General features: G+C 33.3%; 1 protein-coding gene across 1 annotated transcript in view; it reads right to left on the minus strand.

The window, feature by feature from the left end:
* Positions 1–6,661: 6,661 nt before the first annotated feature.
* LOC115888689 (ribonuclease ZC3H12A-like) overlaps positions 6,662–20,011 on the minus strand; it is an 88,988-nt gene continuing 75,638 nt past the window's right edge. Inside the window, exons 6-11 of the mRNA XM_030908481.1 lie at positions 18,854–19,007; positions 18,476–18,650; positions 17,239–17,464; positions 15,794–15,876; positions 8,585–8,742; positions 6,662–7,038 (exon numbers count right to left, since the gene is read on the minus strand). Of these exons, the coding sequence (XP_030764341.1) occupies positions 6,796–7,038; positions 8,585–8,742; positions 15,794–15,876; positions 17,239–17,464; positions 18,476–18,650; positions 18,854–19,007 (1,039 nt within the window). The 3' untranslated portion in view covers positions 6,662–6,795. The remainder of the gene's footprint in view (positions 7,039–8,584; positions 8,743–15,793; positions 15,877–17,238; positions 17,465–18,475; positions 18,651–18,853; positions 19,008–20,011) is intronic.

Genomic DNA, 20,011 nt, shown 5'->3' on the forward strand with positions numbered 1-20,011 from the left:
ATCTATCGATATATCAAATTTCATTTACATCGGACGTTTTTTTGATTTGATTCATTGATAATGGGGTTTGGTAATGCACAAAACGTCATCAAAATATGAAAAGAGCTTCGAGTCACATTTACATTACGAGTTTCAGCCTCCTACCTCACATAGGGCCTAGTGATGGGAATACCGGTTCCACGTGAGTCGCGTTACAATAGCGACCGTTCCAGAAAAATACCGCGATTTTGTAACCGAGGTTCCGAAGTGTTGCGGTCCTCGCTAAAAATATAACTTATCTATATTTGTAGATTAATGTAACTTTTATCCGTCACTCATTTTCCAAATATCGAGTTTATAATTGTGTATAGCCAATTTATCTCATTTTTAGAAAAACGTTGACATTTCTTGTTATTTTTTTTTTCTTTATCAATTTTTGTTTAAATAAAACAAACGGCTCATATTTATGTGTATTGCAATATAATATATTTAATGTTAAAATCAAGAACAAAGTCCAAACCACTGTCAAAAAAAATGTTTATTGGGGTAACTTAACCTTAAAAATATATATAAACAATAAAACTTATATAAATGTATAAAAGCAAATAAAATATTTTTATTTTATTTGCTTTTGCGTGTCATCTTTCAAACAACACTATTTTATACCATGCGCCTATTACATACCAAAACCGCTATTTCGAAAGTAACGTAGCGACGCGACGGGAGCACCAACGTCAATAGTAACTGACCAAATCGCGACAGGCAAAACCGAAACCCTAGAAGCGCTCCAGCGACCGCTGGAACGAAGTACGTGGCCACCGAGGTCGAGCGTTGATAATCAGTTACAGCAGTTACAGTGTTCGCGACAGGGAACTAAAACTCTAAGAGCGCGACGCCTGGAGCGAAGTAGGTCGCCGCTGAGGTCGAGCGTCGATGCCCAGTTACAGCAGTTACTTCTGTTCGCGACAGGGAACTACAACTCTAGGAGCGCGACGGCTGGAGCGAACACGTCCCGATCGAGATCGCGCGGCGCTACGGGCGTACCAGTTCCAGATACTACTGTTGACGACCGACGAAATCGCGACGGCTGGAGCTAAACACGTCGCTATGCGCGTACTACGGTTTGAGCTAACTTCAAGTGCGATTATAAATAATTTATTTGGAAATTATAAATAATTTATTTGCAAATTATAAATAATTTATTTGCAAATTATAAATAATTTATTTGCAAATTATAAATAATGTATAATTTCGTCGTCATTATGATCGTCGTTCTTCAGTAACAGGTACCTGATTCGTTGTGGAGCGCCACACGACGTTACAAAAAAATACCGCACCAAAATCGCGTTACTAAAATACCGACACATCACTAATAGGGCCTGAGTTACGACGCTACAAGATCGTCATCACGCGTCTCATGTGTCATGGCCGTGTCACTGCCTTCAATGTTTACTCCTACCGCGCGTAAAGAAGTATTACTTCAATAAATTGCACAAAATTTGTTAACTTAAGCGAAAATTTTTATAGAGAATTTACCTCCTCACTTGTATGTGCTCCTAATACAAATTTCCGATTTCTCAGCTTTTTACAAAAATTGCACGAAAGTTTTTAAACCTTGTCAAAAGTCACTCATTTTTATTAGAAACACGTAAGGGTGAAGAGATCTTAGTGCCACATTTAAATTTAGTACTGATCAACGACATTTGAATTGACTCTAGCATTTTGACCTCGCTTCAAAAATTAAAACCCTGATATTTCAAAAACTATGAGAGGTGTGGAGGAACAGAATGGGGCGCTCGATAGCGAATTCAATTCTCTATAAGGGTGCAATCGGAGCAAAACAAATTGCGCCATATAGTATAATAGATAAAGAGAGAGCAAACTGTGACGATGTCACCAAACAGTGCCGTGGCCTGTGGCACATATTTTTTCTTAACTTTCTGTTTGAAGAGATATTTATATTTGTTGATAAATGTTTTGACTACGTCTTGGTGTATACGTTGGTATCATACTAATTAATTACGAAAAAAACGTATTAAAATGTTAACAAAAGGTACAAAACTAGTATCGACGTATAGGACACATCAAGTACATATAATATCAGAAAAATAATGGCTGTACTTAAACTGCCGTTAAACGGTAGCTTACTAAAATGCCGTTAATAAGTATGACGTCGTTGATGTAACGCACTTGACGGCTTTATGAAATATAGGAATTTTATAAGGACTAACCAACGCTATTCACCCCTCCAAATAACCAACGCAACTAGCCTCGACACTGATAAAAAATATAAAAAACAAATATAAATTAGTAAAAATCAACCAACCCCACCAAATAACCAACTAACCAATGAATTTACACCCTCCAAATAACCACGCTTGCCAACCAGCCAAATAACTAAACCAATCCAATCAAAAAGAGTGAAACCAATGCAATAAGATCACGCTATAAGCAAAAAAAAATATAAAAAAGTCTTGGTCGGCGTGAGAATTGAACCACGGACCATTCGCTTACGAAGCGATAGCCTCAGCCACTGACCGCTGCAAAATGCTCAAGGTTAGGCATTACTTTCCGCCCACATGAACGACGTCACAATATCTATTAACGGCATTTTAGTAGGCGACCGTTTAACGGCTGCTTAAGTACATCGAAAAATAATTATCGAATTCAATAAGAAAACGCTAAAAAGGTGGTGCGGACTGTTTATTTACCTATGAAACGTAACTTCTGGCTCTTTCTTATGGCTGCTGCTTTTACACTTGAAAGCTGAACAACTAATCACCATTGTAACAAAGTTCACTACACACAAACTATTAAAAATCGGTAAAATAGTCGCTGGTGACCAGATGATGACTCATTGTTTGCCATCAAAAGAATGGTGTCTAAGGTCACAAATTCTGCTGCAGCCCGTATATGGGCGTTACATGTCCTTATATTCTTTAGTCGTTGAGATAAAATATAAGATATGAAAGTAGTTTCTAAAAATGTACTAATATACCTGATTTTTTTTTATCCCATTTAAAATTTACACATCTCTTCAGTATATACCAATAAAAAGTTTTTTTTGAGGGTAAGTTTTATTGTGGGCATTTTTTGTCGGTTGAATGTATTCCGCTATTTCATTATAAGGATCTGGCAAATCTGAATCGTTCTCTTTGACTAACCATATTATAGGAACTAGATTAAAACACTTGATTTTCAAAAGAAACTTATATTACAATACCTTTAAATATAATCACATAAAGGGTCAAGCAATTAGAATCACTAAATTTTAATTAAATTAATAAATAGTGTAAAAAGTTAACAACACAATCGTAAAAATCGTCTAATATCAACAAAAATTATCTATATCTTCGCGGGTTAATTTTTAAATTCACCTTTGATTGGCAAAGGCCGAACTAAAAATAAACATTCAGATCTACCAAATTCTGATACATCTTGTTATTCGTGAAACAATAAGTTGGCACAACCAAAAATAATAGAAAAAGTATACAGGGTGATTCACGGCCATGGTACGTTAGACGTTAATGGAAAACAGGTGACAGGATTTTTTTTAAATTTGGATTTTTGCATAAAGACGTCTGTTCCATCTGTATATTATTTTCAGCATACAGTGCTGCTGCTTCATACTAAAAGTGGTAGCATCTAATGGACCACCCGGTATATTATTAGATTTTTCGAAACTACTTTCATATTTCTTTCAGTTTCTCTCTAATCTCTAATAGTTTTCGAGATTAAACATTAAATTTAATTGACAAAAACATGATCTTGAATCAGCGTTTGTTAAATAAACGACATATTGAAAGCTGAAGTTTGGTTTATAGGTTAAGGAAAGTCCACAAACAATCTATCTAAATCAACCCGTTTAAAATTAGAAAAATGCTACCATAAATATTTTAGACAGATGGAGCAGGTGCCTTTATGTAAAAATCGAATTTAAAAAAATATCACCAGTTCTCCATAAATATCTTAACGATCCATCGCCGTGAATCATCCTGTATATTAGAAATACGTTAAATAATTAATCAACTGGGCGATACTATACTTATAGGACAAAACAATAACCTGCCAAAATTATAACAATTTTGTTATTATACAGGGTGCCTTAAAATCTTTTTAAATATATTCTTATTAATTTATTACACAACATTAATTATTCTATATACAACAATAACTGAAATTATCTCAAAAACCAGTCATTCCATTTAAAAAGATCACTAAAATTTTAGTAAAATTAAAACATTTATTACACTTTTTAGTCAAACAATGTCCGTTTAAACTTGAAGACCCTGTATAATTACTCACAACGTTAAAATATCAAATGTACATACATTTAATATCAACTATATAACCCTATGACTATAATAATTCAAAAATTGCAACAATTTTACTAGAGATACATAGTATCGATTTACAATAATATATTCTTAACAGCGGGGCTGTAAAAAATTAAAATTTCCTTTACACACATCTATCAATGCGTTGTTATTTCTTAAACTTAAGAGGTGTAAGTAACGAAAAACAATTTTTGACACCCTAGCTGTTATTATTTTTTAGTGTTAAAACAGCTAAAAAAAGATCTGTGCAGTACATACTCTATGGTTAACAACGCAGTCTGGAGATTCTTACATTTGAGAATCAAACATACAGTTTGTACAAATATCGTTTAATGTTACGTCATAAGTGTCATTAGGTACTTTTGACAATGACAAAATCATAGTTTGTAAACCTACCTGACCATTGACTGGTGTTTAATTGTTACGTGTTACGGTTTCAATTTAAACATGTTTGCAATCTTTTTTAAATTACTCAAAATTGGTTGGTCCAAAATTGTTCAAATTTGGCATGTGTATTTACCATACATAAACCTTTAAAAAATCTATTTACGACTTCGCTGTAAAATCAATAGGGGAGCCAATATTTTAACAATTCAAAATTTGCATGGGATTTCCTATGTTAACGACGATGCACCACCCGGTATATGCCCCTAAATTTATTAATTGAAAGACAACCAAAATAAAGACCAAACACGATTATTTTAAATTAATAAAATCGGAACGCACCCAATTACATATATGGAAACGTACCTCATATTTTCTAAACAATATGAATTGATCTCAGACATACCCTAAGACGGATATGGGATAAATAATGATGACGTAACGTTGAACGATCTTTGTACAGACTACTGCATACAATTAAATCAGTGTATAAGTTTGCTTACATAAAAAATAGTTGAGTGTAAAGAACGGTAAAAATTAAATTTCAGTGACACTGTTTAAAAGTACCAAAGTTTGATTACTGAAAGTTTAGACTGATATATGTTTAATTCAAATCTAACCTATATGTAAGAAGTCTCATGACTGAGCTGCAATAATTAAACAACGTAAATCCATGCGTTTGTACACTTCTTCAATATGAAGGTTAAATTCTAAACATAAAATTAATTCACTAAGGCAATACATATCTAGAGTATAGTAATATTTCTATTTTATTCTAGTAATTAGTCGAAAACTGACTTGACATTTAGTAATTTATGTGTGTTGAGTAGGTACAATGAGAGTAATGAAAGAACGTGAATCATGAAATAATGTCTGTTTCAAAAATAAATGATAATACATCAATACTTATTTACTTATACTCTCCTTGTTGGAGTTTGTTTACGTCTAAACAAATGCGATGTCCAAATTTTTTAAGATATAAAAACTATTGACATAGAGACCTGGAGAAACCCGCCATCTGCATTTTAATGTGTAAGACAATCATGGAGATATCCTAATTGAAATTCAAACGTGTTAAAGAGAGACAAACCATAAGCTGATCAACTACTCCTATGCGGTATTGCCGGTTTTCTGTTAGAATATTGTATGTCAATCACGAAAGCGTTCGGGTATAAATGCAGCAAGGGTTAGATTTTTAAATATCAATAATTAAAGTAATTTTGGTCCTAATACCTCACATAATGCTTCACGTTCTGTTGGTGTACCCCTTTAACTCAATTTTTGCTATTGACCCTAATCCTAAATTATACATACAGCACGTAAGAACCGGCAACCTTGCATTTCTTTGTATCTCTATCAACTGGTTGTAACATAGAACAATTATTTTTATGTTTGGCTTGCTCATTAAAATACAGACTACGTATTTAGAACGACTAAACAGGTATATGAAATACTTATGCATTTTAGTATAAAACTTTAGTCATAGTGACTTTCTATAAAAAAACACATAAGTATAACTTTATGTTCTTTTACGTATGTTATAAATGTTGACTGTCACAATTACTCCTTAAATTTAGAGGGTTTAACGAATCTCTTTATTTTGGACAATTAAAAAATAAATCTAATACAATTTGTATTTGAGAGCATAACAGACATATTATAAAAGAATAATAATATATATCTGTTTTATGAGACACATTTTTAAAAGGTCAGATCACATAATTACAATTTAGTCATGTTCTGTTATAACAGTAATTTAATAATTTGTCAACAATGTAACACATCTGTTGGACACTCTGTTTTTCAAAAATTAGATTAAAATAGCAGACTCGCCTAATACACAGACACAAAAACTAAGATATCAACTAAATAATATTGCAACTTGTGTTTGATAGATAGAATAACAATTTAAAAACAACAGGAAATAACGAAAATCCATCATAAATATGTCATAAAAAGAGCTTAGAAATTCTGAGACTAAGCTTCATAACCAGGAATAAATAAATTTTTGATAATGTACTCAACTATTCTACGGTATTTACTACGAAATTCAGACAATTAGGTATATTTTAGGAGTATATCTATTTCCGCCAGTTTACGATTTAGGTGCGAACATCCCCAAAATGGCGGCGCAAATTTTCTGAGGGTTTGTCTCGTCCGGATACATCTGCATCACCTGGATTACCTGTTCTTCTGGGAATATGGCTGCCAAATGATAGTGCAGTTTTCGTCTGGCGTCTTCCTGAGATCCGACGGGGTTCCACTGACCCGGCCAAATGTTCAGTTGGGAATCGGAACAGCTCGACATTCTGTGCATGTGACGAACTGACGGTGCTTGCTGAAATTAAAGAAAGAAATCATAAGACGATATTACCACAGATTAGGTACACTATATGTATACAGATAAAAATCTTGTCTCTAAGCCTAAGAACATAGTGAGGCGACGAGGATAGCGGCGAGCAAGCAGCGCGACATCGCGTCCAAAACAAGCATGTGAAGACAAGTACGTGCGAACATAGTAAAGCGAACTGCTCGAGCGGCGAGATCGATTCAAATAATTTTGTTTTCGTCGGTCTGTTGCGCTGTAGAAAATGATAGATTCTCAAAAATTAATAGATTTAGTATTTGTAAGAGAGATTTAATGGGATCAGAAAGATAGTAATCACCATAACCGGTACATTTTAGATAAGTTATGAGATGAAGTGGCAACAAATTTTCGTAAAGCTTATAAAACTTGCCATACTTTCTCGGGTTTTTGAAAAATGCATCTAACCAAATGTTTGCGACAGTACTGCCTAGAATTTTAGACACTGTTTACATTTTAAATTATCAATAAGCAAATGAAAATAATAAAATTGCACAAGTATCTCGCTATTCCTCGCCACTCTACTATGTTTCAGCACCTCGAGGCTTGCTCGACGCGGTATCGCGCTGCTTGCTTGCCACTATCCTCGTCACGCCACTATGTTCTTAGCCTAATTCGTGGTACAAAGATTGTTTTTTATGACGATGCACAAACGAGTAAAATTTCCTGTGCGTAAAAATATACTCGCGTTTAAACAGCGTAATAACTGGGCCGGTCAGGCGGTGTGCACCATTTTAGAGGTACTAGTGCGCCTAACTAGTGCGCGACTCCGAAAATTGGAACCACGAAAAACAATGCTTTTGACGATAAGTTTATAATCTGTATAAACTGTGATATTACTAACTATAATACGGAGCGATCAACAATGATTGAATTAGCTAGAAATACTGTGTTAAAGAATTTTTGAATTAGTGATAAGAACTGACTTTAAACAAATTATTTATAGATCAAAAAAGTTTAGCAAATTATGTCAATTCATTATTGTTAATTTTCACTTCCTTATCTTATATAAAATCGACATATTTTTGAAGCGAAACGTCTTTACGCGCTATGGGAGTAAAAACTGAAGGTCGTGACACAGAAGACGCGAGAGGAAAAGTGGTAACGATAGTCGGAACTCGGGCCCTAGATGAGCTCTCGGGCTGAAACTAGGAATGCTCAAAATCCCCTATGTTTTCATGGTATTTTGACGACGTTTCGTGCTTTATGAAATACCATCATCGATGGCGAAAAAATCGTCCGATTTAATGGGTCTTTGGAGCGTCGTAACTCGGGCCCTATGTGAGCTAGGGGGCTGAAACTCGGAATGTAGATGGAGCTCGAAGAGTATGGTTGCGACACGTGTCACTATGACTGTTAGTTTTGACGTAAGAAACGTCAATCGTTACCATCTTCTGATGCGTATCAAATACTCGTCAACGAGTAATGGCAGTAGTAGTAATACTAGTTTGCAAACAGGTTAACACTTTCGATTTCAATAACATAGAATATTTCACAGGGAAACTAATAATAAGCTTACCCCAGTCTGTTGCGCCGGCATTCCTGTCCATCCCGCACTGCCTCCCTGTGCGGTTTGGGCCCCGCGATACGAGTCAGGAGCGCTGGCGATCCTCGTCACGCACTGATGCATGTCGCCCCAGCCCGAAGTACTCAGGTACCCCCCGGGGGGAGCCACTGGTCCCGGACTGGGTGGCGCGTACCTTCTCGAGGCAAGTCTGGTGTCGCCGCCTGGATTCAACGTCAGCTGTCTTTGCAGTTTCCTATATAAAACATATCATATCAAGTGAAATATTAATACTCAAACTCCTGTGGTACCATATAAAGTTTTTTCTCCAAGATTTGGATATTCGAGCTTTAACCCAATTTTAATGTTGCTATTGTACATATAACTATGCTGGCAACTCTTACTTTTGGGTCGGTATTTACACTATGGAAATAAATCGCATAGAGATTTTATTAAGTCGGAGTGAGAGAAATGCGACAGTGTGCTGTTGCGGCGTTGCTACATTTTCCGTTGCGCCTTTCCCTGTCAAGTAAAGTAAAATCACGATCGCAAACCGCTTATTTTTAAAAGACTTTTATTTTCGAAAAGATAACTAGATAAAATCATTAGATGTGCATGTTTCTGAGCATCTGAAATGGAATTATAAGGATATCGTTAGGGTGTCCATTTTTTATAACAAGAAAACGTCAGTAATCGCGATAATTTAAAAACTCAACTTTTTAACACATAACGCGCGATAACTCAAGAACCCCTTTAGATATTGAAACTGTTTTTATTTTGAAGTTTGGATCTTTTACAAGACGTTTAAATAAAAAAAATCGATAGGCTTGTTTTTTTTTTCATTCAAAAATTTTAAAAAAAACATCCACTTACTTTTAGTGCATAGCAATTTTCAGCAATCGTGTAACTTTTTATTTATAAAGATTTTCACATACTGCCTGTTAGAAAATATAGCAGAAATATTAAGAAAGTTTTTAAGGAAAAACTATATCAATTATTTTTAATGGATTTCGAGATATCCATTTTTGAATTCAGAATTCTAATAGCGCGACCACTGTCGAACACCAGCTCAATTCCACGTATTTTTAACAAAAGTGCAAGTGTTTTTAACGTGCACTTAAAAATTAACAAGCTATAGAGAAAATTACGACTCGTTAATAAATAAACAAATAAAGGATCACGAAATGTAATTAAATCGTGAAGCTGAACGAATGATGTACACCTTTCCCTAGAATTTTAAGTACTGATTGGGTCGACCGCGACGAATCTGCTATATCCCCTTCCACGTTTCTTAGCAATGTGCACAGTTTCTCGGTTTATTTCATACGTTTTTACTGTTCTCTTTTTGCTCAGTACATTATAAACGCATTTTACTCTTCTTACATACAGAAATCTCGACCTAAAACTAACCTTTGCCAGCCCTTAGTATAAAAAAAATGTAATGAAATAATCCAATTGAAACCACCACAATTCCACAATAACATAGATATTAAAAAAACATGAAAAATACTAAAAAAAACAAATAATTACCTGTGCAGGTTGTCAGGCGTTGATGTCTGATAAGAATAACCACCCATGGTGGACTTCTCAGGGGTGGCTTGGAATGAGAACGCATCCGATTGATAGTGGGGCGACTGCGTGAGACCACCGACGTTGTCTACGCTGCGCGATTTCGAGACAACTGCGTGCTGGTTTTCTTTAGGTGGAGGCACGTTGGAACGCGTGCGACCTAAAGGATTTTTACGAATGTCACCACCTGAAAAAAAACTATTTGTAAAGTAAAGGAGATACTCAATGATTAAAATAATTGCTAAGGATTTTAGGATTAATGATTTATAGTAATAATAAAACAAATTATAGATCGAAAAATTTTAGCAAATTATGTCAATTCATTGTCGTCAATTTTTTGTTTGTTTCTTTTTATTCTTGAAAATTTACAGGTTTTGACATTTTTATTTGTGGGATCTACATAATTTTCAAAGTAAATAATTAGTATTTATCAATACAAGTACAGTATTCAACATAGAAAATAAATTCTTACATAGTAATGGTATATTTTCGCCCCGGAATTCAAAATAATGTTTATAACATTATTTTTTGAACGTAATCAACGAAATACTTCTTAATCAATACAGAATCGCAGTTTTGAGCACGGTTTAATTATCAAACATATAGGAAGATAATTTCAAAATAATGTTAACAGGTAAGTACCAAAAGAAGATGGAACACGATAAACCCATACCGGGTGTTTTTCAAAAGTGGTACGCCCCTATAACTTTTATTCCAATTCCAATTCTTAAAAGATGTTAAAGAACTATTTTTTATGGCTCATCTCTATATTTTTTTTCAGATAAAAAAATGAAATTTGGTATATGACATAAATCGGGATCGTTTGACGTATTCAATTAGTTTTGATCGCTTCCTGTTTCACCGGAAATTACTACAACTTTTGATTTTTAAATGGTACCCTCGGTATTTTTAGATAAAAGAAACAAGTTTAGATTGAAAAGTACCCATAAGAACAATGTAATTACTATTTGGCGCTATTCTTACAACGGTCGCTCTCCAAAGCTTTTGATAATTTCGGAGCGGTTCGGCTTTTTCCGGAATTATGTCGCCAAATATTATTTATTCAATTTTGTTATTTCCTTTTAATTTTTTAAATAAAATACAGTGTGTTGCATACAACAAACTTTATTTTATATAAGGATATGTATGAAATACCTATAAAACATTGGAAACCGACGTTATGCCACGATCCACGATGGTTTTTACAGTTCACAGTTCACACAGCTTTTTAAGTTTTTAATGCCACTTTTTCACAAATATCAAAACTTAAATTAAACTCACAAGATAGCAATAATTACTTTGAAAATGGACGCTTTAAACACTTTTCAGTATTTTTTCAATGAGGGCGGTTTAAATTTTGAAAGATTTTATTATTTTTCAAGATTCTGACTCTGACAAGAGAAAATTATTTCTGTTCTTGTTTGCGGTTGTCCTTAGCAACTGCTATAGCAGCGCCCTGCAACGTATGTGCTCCAAAACAATAAGTTTTGGCGGCAAGCCGAGCATTCCAATCTAAACTTGTTTCCTTTATCTATGACGACATTCTGACTAGAATGACATATATGTCAACTTTTGACATTTTCAGTTAAAAAAAAGTAGCATTTTAAATTTCAATCTAGAGTGCCATGGCTGTGTTAAACCATTAGTTATTAATCAAGGAGCTTTGGAATAATATATTTGAGGGTTTAATGTTTTAGTGTCTTTTCCTGGCCGGTTAAAAGATGCCCAAATCGAATTTTAATCATAACTCAAATTTTTTAAATGGAACGAGGGTAGCTCATTAGTATATTTAAAATAAGCATTTTTTTACGAATAATTTGGTACCATATACCTGGTATTTCGAGTCAAACTGTCCTTACATTTACATCCCTGGCACTTTAATTGAAATTTAAAATACAATTTTTTTAAGTAAAAATGTCAAGAAAAAATTTCAACAAAAAAATAGCGAGTCGAGACTTCTGAAGCAGTTAGTTTGTATTCGACAAGTCGATGATAAATCCAAAGCCCACATATTTGATATAAAGAGCACACGGGAAAAACGATGAGGGTCCAAAAACGATAAATGTTCAGGAAAACGTTTTTAATTCAAATTACGCATGGGGTTTTATCGTTTTTCCCATTTTTAAATGCTTGTTTCTATGTGACCGTTATCGATATTCAGGTTTATTTAGATAGCAAAAAATTTACTTTCATCGTTTTTCCCGAGTGCTCTTCATATGGGAAGTGTCCGCCATTTTGGATTTTATGTTTTATTCCCATTTTCGCACCCTCTTTGCATTTTTTCGATAAAAAAGGTGTGAACAATTTGGTAGAGTAATAAGTAAATTCTGTATAACTTTTGTATAAGTAATTTTGAAAAAAATATCATTTGAAACTTGCCTCCAAGATTTGTATAATGCAAGGCAAGCTTGTGTGTGGGTCAATGTTATCTTAGTAAAAATGCTAATATATTCCATTACCATAACAATGCTCTAAGAATGTAGAAAAAATTATGCATTAATAAGACAAAGTTAATTATTGTAAGCCATTTTTTAACATTAAAATTAACTGTATCTCTATGAATCAAGTTTCAGAATGATGTAAGGAGATTGAAATAGTTACATGTAAATATCATTGCACTGATATCTCTAAGTTTCATTATTAGATTTAAATTATGATATTTAATTTTTTATAGAGGATTTTTAAATTTCGTATTGCATGCATAAAAAGAGTTAATAGCATATTAAATTAAATTAAAATATAACTTAAAACGCATAAAAGACAGTATTACCTTCTTTACACTCCCGGGCCTGTAAGTGCCTTTGAGCGTGCTCTGATAACCGTTCCGTTACACTTTTATGTGGTAAAGGTCCTCTTTCGGGATGATGATACTTGCACTTGTTTCCGTAGGTACACTTCTTCCCATAAGGGCATGGTGGAGGTGGCGGAGTACCAGTTACCTCACCCTATAACACCCAAAAATATAAGTTAAAAAAGTTGAACTAGAGAATAAAACTACTAAAAAATGTATTTAATTGCTGCTGCAGTCTAAAAAGCATATCTACCAACTTAGAAATTAGAGAGGTCTACTTGAGAAGAGAATATATGATTTTCTTTGTTTTTTACCTTTCTTGGCTGCGCTCTTAAAAAGTTATCCAACGTTGGACCAGATCTACCCAAAGGATCGTCAGGTGGCATAAAATGGTCGTTTACAAAGGAATACATTAATATTCTCTCTCCAACCACTTTCCGAAATTCTACACTTTCTTGACATAGATCCCTAAAAGTAAACAAATTATGACTAGGATGATTATTTTTAACTAAATAAAAACACATATACATAGGTGTTATTTTTTCGTGTTGTTCTGTTTAAGTCTTACCAAAGTTTACAGAATTACATAAAATTATTCTGTAAACTTTGATCTTACTATTGAAAACTTTTAAAATATCTGCGACAATAGTGTGTAACAATTTCAAAGGAAAATTTTGACAGACGACATCCAGAAAATGACAGAAATTAATATGATATGCCTGTGAATTATAATGAGTCACTGTCACGCATCCTCCCGTTGTACATATCAATTTAAAATAATATGGAAGTAAATAGTTAAGCTTTTTTTGACACACTATACCGGATGCGTCTTTAAAGTGGCTCACCTATATAACTTTTTTATTTTTTCAGTTAAAAAAACGAGATTTGGTGTGTTAGTATATGACACAAATTAGGATTGATTGACGTATTCAATTGTTTTCGGTCACTTTCTGTTTCACCGGAAATGACTACAACTTTTGATTTTTAAACCCTCAGTATTTTTTTACTTTATTCGATAGAAAATAACACTCTGAATAGAATGACAGGTCATATGTCAACTTTTGACATTTTCGCATATGGTTTATTTGAAAGTATAACCTGCGGTTTACGTAACGAAAATGTGAGTCGAGAAATACCAAGTGAATGGTATCAAATTATTCGTAAAAAATGCTTTTTCAAATATGCTAATGAGCCACCCTCGTTCCATTTGAAAAAATTGAGATACAGCCAGGACAAGACACTAAAACATTAGACGATCAAATCTATTTTTTCAAAGGCTCTTTGATTAAGAATTAGTGTTTTTTAACATAGCTATGGCACTCTAGAGTGAAATTTAAAAATACAATTTTTATTTAAGCGAGAACGCGTCAAAAGTTGGCACATGATTCTATTCAGAATATAATTTTCTATTAAACAAAGCAAAAGGAAATATACCGTGGGTGTCATTTAAAAATCAAAAGTTGTAGTCATTTCTGGTGAAACATGAAGTGACCAAAAACAACTAGAAGATGATGATCAATCCCCAATTTATGTCATATACTAACATACGAAATCTCGTTTTTTTATCTGAAAAAATAAAAAAGTTATAGGGGTGAGCCACTTTTGAGACGCAACCGGTATACTATCCATTTGTTAAATAATACATAATAATTAGAGATATCGTTATTAGTTTATTTATTTTACTAATCGTTGTGACTGAAATATTTGAAATAAATATCAACTCAAAAAAGCTTATAATATACAAAACTAATTTTCTACGTCTGGACATGTAAAAAATGTAGAAAATTAGGTGGTGTAGAAAATATAAAATTTTCTACCTACCTAACCCTGCATAGAGCAAATTATTTTAATAGCTAAAATCGTTTGTTACCTGTAATTATCGTTACTAACAACGATGCCATCGTTCTGTGCTGCTAATTTTAAAATATATCTATCGTCGTAACACACCATCCTCTTTCCGCCCACTAAACGCGAAGGAGTAAAAACTAACAGTCTGTCTCGCTCTAGTTCCGCCAAAATGTCTTGGTCCCTGATGGGATTGTCCGGCCTCGGTGCCTCTTTCCGCCATTTTGGAACAAATACCGTTATGTCCTTATGGCCACGAGCCTAAAACCACATTACTAAGTTAGTTACTAAGGCAGACAGAGCACTTAAAAATAAGTCCTCAAAAAGTGTATTTTTCTATATAAATCCAATGCTATACAGGGTGGCGCCTCTCATACGCCGCGAAGGCTCCAAAAAGAACGACAGTTTGTATTGAAATTAAATTTTGTGAGCATATGTAGGTTAATTCAGAGCACTTTTTAAAAATATAGAGAGTTCTACAGGGTGTCCCCAAAAAAAGTTACATATCAAAGTTGTGTTTTTTGTAATGGAAAACTCTATATATTAATTGATTTTCGGATTCTAGGAGAAAAATAAATGGAACACCCAGTATATTATTTCGATATTCAATGAAGAATTCATGTCTTTTCAAAATACAATTAAGGTTGCCTACCCCTCAAACAAAGATTTTCCTAGATATTTTCATTTACATGATTTGATGTGAGTAGATCTTTATTATTTGATAAATTCTAGGTGGTTGTGATATGTCTGACGTTACTTCAACATAGCTGTCTAATTAGTCCAATTTTAACAACTAGTTATCATTTTGTGTCAGTTAAAACACACACACACAAAAAGAAAAATCACAGAAATTTGCCGAAAATGCAAACTTATCCTGCATCAGAGAGAATTGATATGATTCTATTAGTTGGCGAATGCAGTGTGCATTCACCAATTAATAGAATACTTAAATGCTCCTGATTTTATCTAGTCTGTTTTTTTTATGAGGATATGTTAAAAACAGCGTTTACAAAACACTGGTCCCGGACTGGGTGGCGCGTACCTTCTCGAGGCAAGTCTGGTGTCGCCGCCTGGATTCAACGTCAGCTGTCGTTGCAGTTTCCTATACAAAACATAGAAAAGATATTTATTTCTCAATATAAAAATTGTGTATCAATAAAAATTATCTATATTTTTTAGTTCTCCTTTGGTTGATAGAAAAGTGGAATATTAATACTCAAACTCCTGTGGTACCATATAAAGGTTTTTTCTCAAGATTTGGATATTCGAGCTTTATCCCAACTTTTGTTGTATTAACCCTTAATGTTGTTATTATACATATACTATGCTGGCAACTGTTACTTTTGGGTCAGTATTTATAGGTGTGGAAGTAAATCCATAGAGATTTTATTAAGTCGGAGTGAGAGAAATGCGACGGTGTGCTGTTGCGGCGTTGCCACATTTCTCTGATGCGCCTTTCCCTATCAAGTAAAGTAAAATCTCGATCGCAAAGCAATTATTTTTAAAAGACTTTTTTTCAAAAAGATAACTAGATCAAATTATTAGATATGTTTCTGAGCATCTGAAATGGAATTATAAGGATATCGTTAAGGTACCCATTTTTTATAACGAGAAAACGTCAGTAATCGCGATAATTTAAAAACTGAACTTTTTAACACATAACACGCGATAACTCAAGAACCACTTTAGATGTTGAATTTTTTTTTATTTTAAAGTTTAGATCTTTTACAAGATGTTTAAATAAGAAGAATTTGATAGGCTTGTTTTTTTTTCAAAAACCCATCCATTTACTTTTAGTGCATAGCAATTTTCAACAATCGTGTAACTTTTTTATTTATAAAGATTTTCACATACTGTTTGCGAAGAAAATATAGCAGAAATATTAAGAAAGTTTTTAAATAAACTACACTCAATTATTTCTAATGGATTTCGAGATATTGTTTTTTGATTTCAGAGTTCTAATAGCGCGACCACTGTCAAACACCAACTCAATTCCACTTATTTTTACCAATAGTGCAAGTGCTTCCAACTTGCACTTAAAAATTTACAAGCTATAGGGAAAATTACAACGACTCGTTAATAAATAAACAAATAAAGTATCACGAGACGTAATTAAATCGTGAAGCTGAACGCATGATGTGTACACCCTTTCCTATAATTTTAAATAGTGATTGGGTCGACCGCGACGAATCTGCTATATCCCCTTCCACGTCTCTTATCAATATACTCAGTTTCTCGGTTTATTTTATACGTTTGGCAACGTTTTTACTGTTCTCTTTTTGTTCAGTAAATTATAAACGCATAGTACTCTTCTTACATACAGAAATCTCGACCTAAAACTAACTTTTGCCAGTCCTTAGTATAAAAAAATGTAATGAAATAATCCAATTGAAACCACCACAATTCCACAATAACATAGATATTAAAAAAACATGAAAAATACTAAAAAAAAACAAATAATTACCTGTGCAGGTTGTCAGGCGTTGATGTCTGATAAGAATAACCACCCATGGTGGACTTCTCAGGGGTGGCTTGGAATGAGAACGCATCCGATTGATAGTGGGGCGACTGCGTGAGACCACCGACGTTGTCTACGCTGCGCGATTTCGAGACAACTGCGTGCTGGTTTTCTTTAGGTGGAGGCACGTTAGAACGCGTGCGACCTAAAGGATTTTTACGAATGTCACCACCTGAAAAAAAAACTATTTGTTATAGTAAGGGGAGATACTCAATGATCAAAATAGTTGCCAAGGATTATAGGATTAATGATTGGTACTAATGCTAACACAATTTATCGACCGAAAAATTTTAACAAATGATGTCAATTATTTGTTTGTTTCTGTTTATTCTTGTAAATTTACAAGTTTTGACATTTTTATTTGTAGGATCTACACTCAGATGCAAAAAAACGCAACGCAAGAAAATTTTAGTTAATCATCAAATCAAACAAATTTAAACTGTTATTTTTAGCCCTATTTTCATGAATTTTTTAGCAAGCTGTGTATAAATATATCAACTTTAATTTGTAAACTCAGTTTTTTATAAACATTAGTATTTGGCATATTATACAGGGTTAATCGAGGGGTTGTTTTTTTGCCCTAACTTTGACACACCCTGTGCAATAATTTCGTGTGTAAATTTCCCTAAAATATAATTTTAGGGTCAGAACCATGTCTCCTGAGCATTTTGTTTTTTGGATCATGTCAATACATACCTTGGTTAATTTTTAAGAGCGAAATAAACTTGCCACCAACAATTTTCAATTTTTTTAATTATAATTTATTTTCAATTTTTAGCCGACCATACCAATAGGTATGGTAGGAAAATGAAAGATTCGTATAATGCAAGGCAAGCTTGTGTGTGGGTCAATGTTATCTTAGTAAGAATGCTAATATATTCCATTACCATAACAATGCTCTGAGAATGTAGAAAAAATTATGCATTAATAAGACAAAGTTAATTATTGTAAGCCATTTTTTAACATTAAAATTAACTGTATCTCTATGAATCAAGTTTCAGAATGATGTAAGGAGATTGAAATAGTTTACATGTAAATATCATTGCACTTCATTCTTACTATGCTTCATTATTAGATTTAAATATTTTTAGAAGATTTTTAAATTTCGTATTGCAAGCACAAAAAAAGTTAATAGCATATTAAAATATAACTTAAGAACGGTCAATATGAAAGGAAGTATTACCTTCTTTACATTCTCGAGCCTGTAAGTGTCTTTGAGCGTGCTCTGATAACCGTTCCGTTACACTTTTATGTGGTAAAGGTCCTCTTTCAGGATGATGATACTTGCACTTGTTTCCATAGGTACACTTCTTTCCATAAGGGCATGGTGGAGGTGGCGGAGTACCAGTTACCTCACCCTATAACACCCAAAAATATAAGTTAAAAAAGTTGAACTAGAGAATGAAACTACTAAAAAATGTATTTAATTGCTGCTGCAGTCTAAAAAACATATCTACCAACTTAAAAGTTAGAGAGGTCTACTTGAGAAGAGAATATATGATTTTAACAGATGAAAAAATGATTGAATTAAAAAGTCTTAAAAACATAACTTGTTTTTTACCTTTCTTGGCTGCGCTCTTAAAAAGTTATCCAACGTTGGACCAGATCTACCCAAAGGATCGTCAGGTGGCATAAAATGGTCGTTTACAAAGGAATACATTAATATTCTCTCTCCAACCACTTTCCGAAATTCTACACTTTCTTGACATAGATCCCTAAAAGTAAACAAATTATGACTAGGATGATTATTTTTAACTAAATAAAAACAGATATAGGTGTTATTTTTTCGTGTTGTTCTGTTTAAGTCTTACCAAAGTTTACAGAATTACATAAAATTATTCAGTAAACTTTGACCTTACTATTGAAAACTTTTAAAATATCTGCGACAATAGTGTGTAACAATTTCAAAGGAAGATTTTGACAGACGACATCCAGAAAATGACAGAAATTAATATGATATGCCTGTGAATTATAATGAGTCACTGTCACGCATCCTCCCGTTGTACATATCAATTTAAAATAATATGGAAGTAAATAGTTAAGCTTTTTTTGACACACACTATACCGGGTGCGTCTTAAAAGTGGCTCACCTATATAACTTTTTATTTTTTCAGTTAAAAAACGAGATTTGGTGTGTTAGTATATGACATAAATTAGGATTTGATTGACGTATTCAATTGTTTTTGGTCACTTTCTAGTTTTACCGGAAATGACTACAACTTTGATTTTTAAACCCTCAGTATTTTTTTACTTTATTCGATAGAAAATAACACTCTGAATAGAATGACAGGTCATATGTCAACTTTTGACATTTTCGCATATGGTTTATTTGAAAGTATAACTTGCGGTTCGTAACGAAAATGTGAGTCGAAATACCAAGCGAATGGTATCAAATTATTCGTAAAAAAATGCTTTTTCCAAATATGCTAATGAGCCACCCTCGTTCCATTTGAAAAAATTGAGATACGGCCAGGACAAGACACTAAAAACATTAGACGATCAAATCTATTTTTCCAAGGCTCTTTGATTAAGAATTAGTGTTTTTAACATAGCTATGGCACTCTAGAGTGAAATTTAAAATACAATTTTTTATTTAAGCGAGAACGTCAAAAGTTGGCACATGATTCTATTCAGAATATAATTTTCTATTAAACAAAGCAAAAATATACCGTGGGTGTCATTTAAAAATCAAAAGTTGTAGTCATTTCTGGTGAAACAT

The sequence above is a fragment of the Sitophilus oryzae genome, unplaced genomic scaffold (assembly GCF_002938485.1).
Source record: "Sitophilus oryzae breed Bouriz unplaced genomic scaffold, Soryzae_2.0 scaffold_1167_pilon_pilon, whole genome shotgun sequence".
NCBI classification, from domain to species: domain Eukaryota; kingdom Metazoa; phylum Arthropoda; class Insecta; order Coleoptera; family Curculionidae; genus Sitophilus; species Sitophilus oryzae.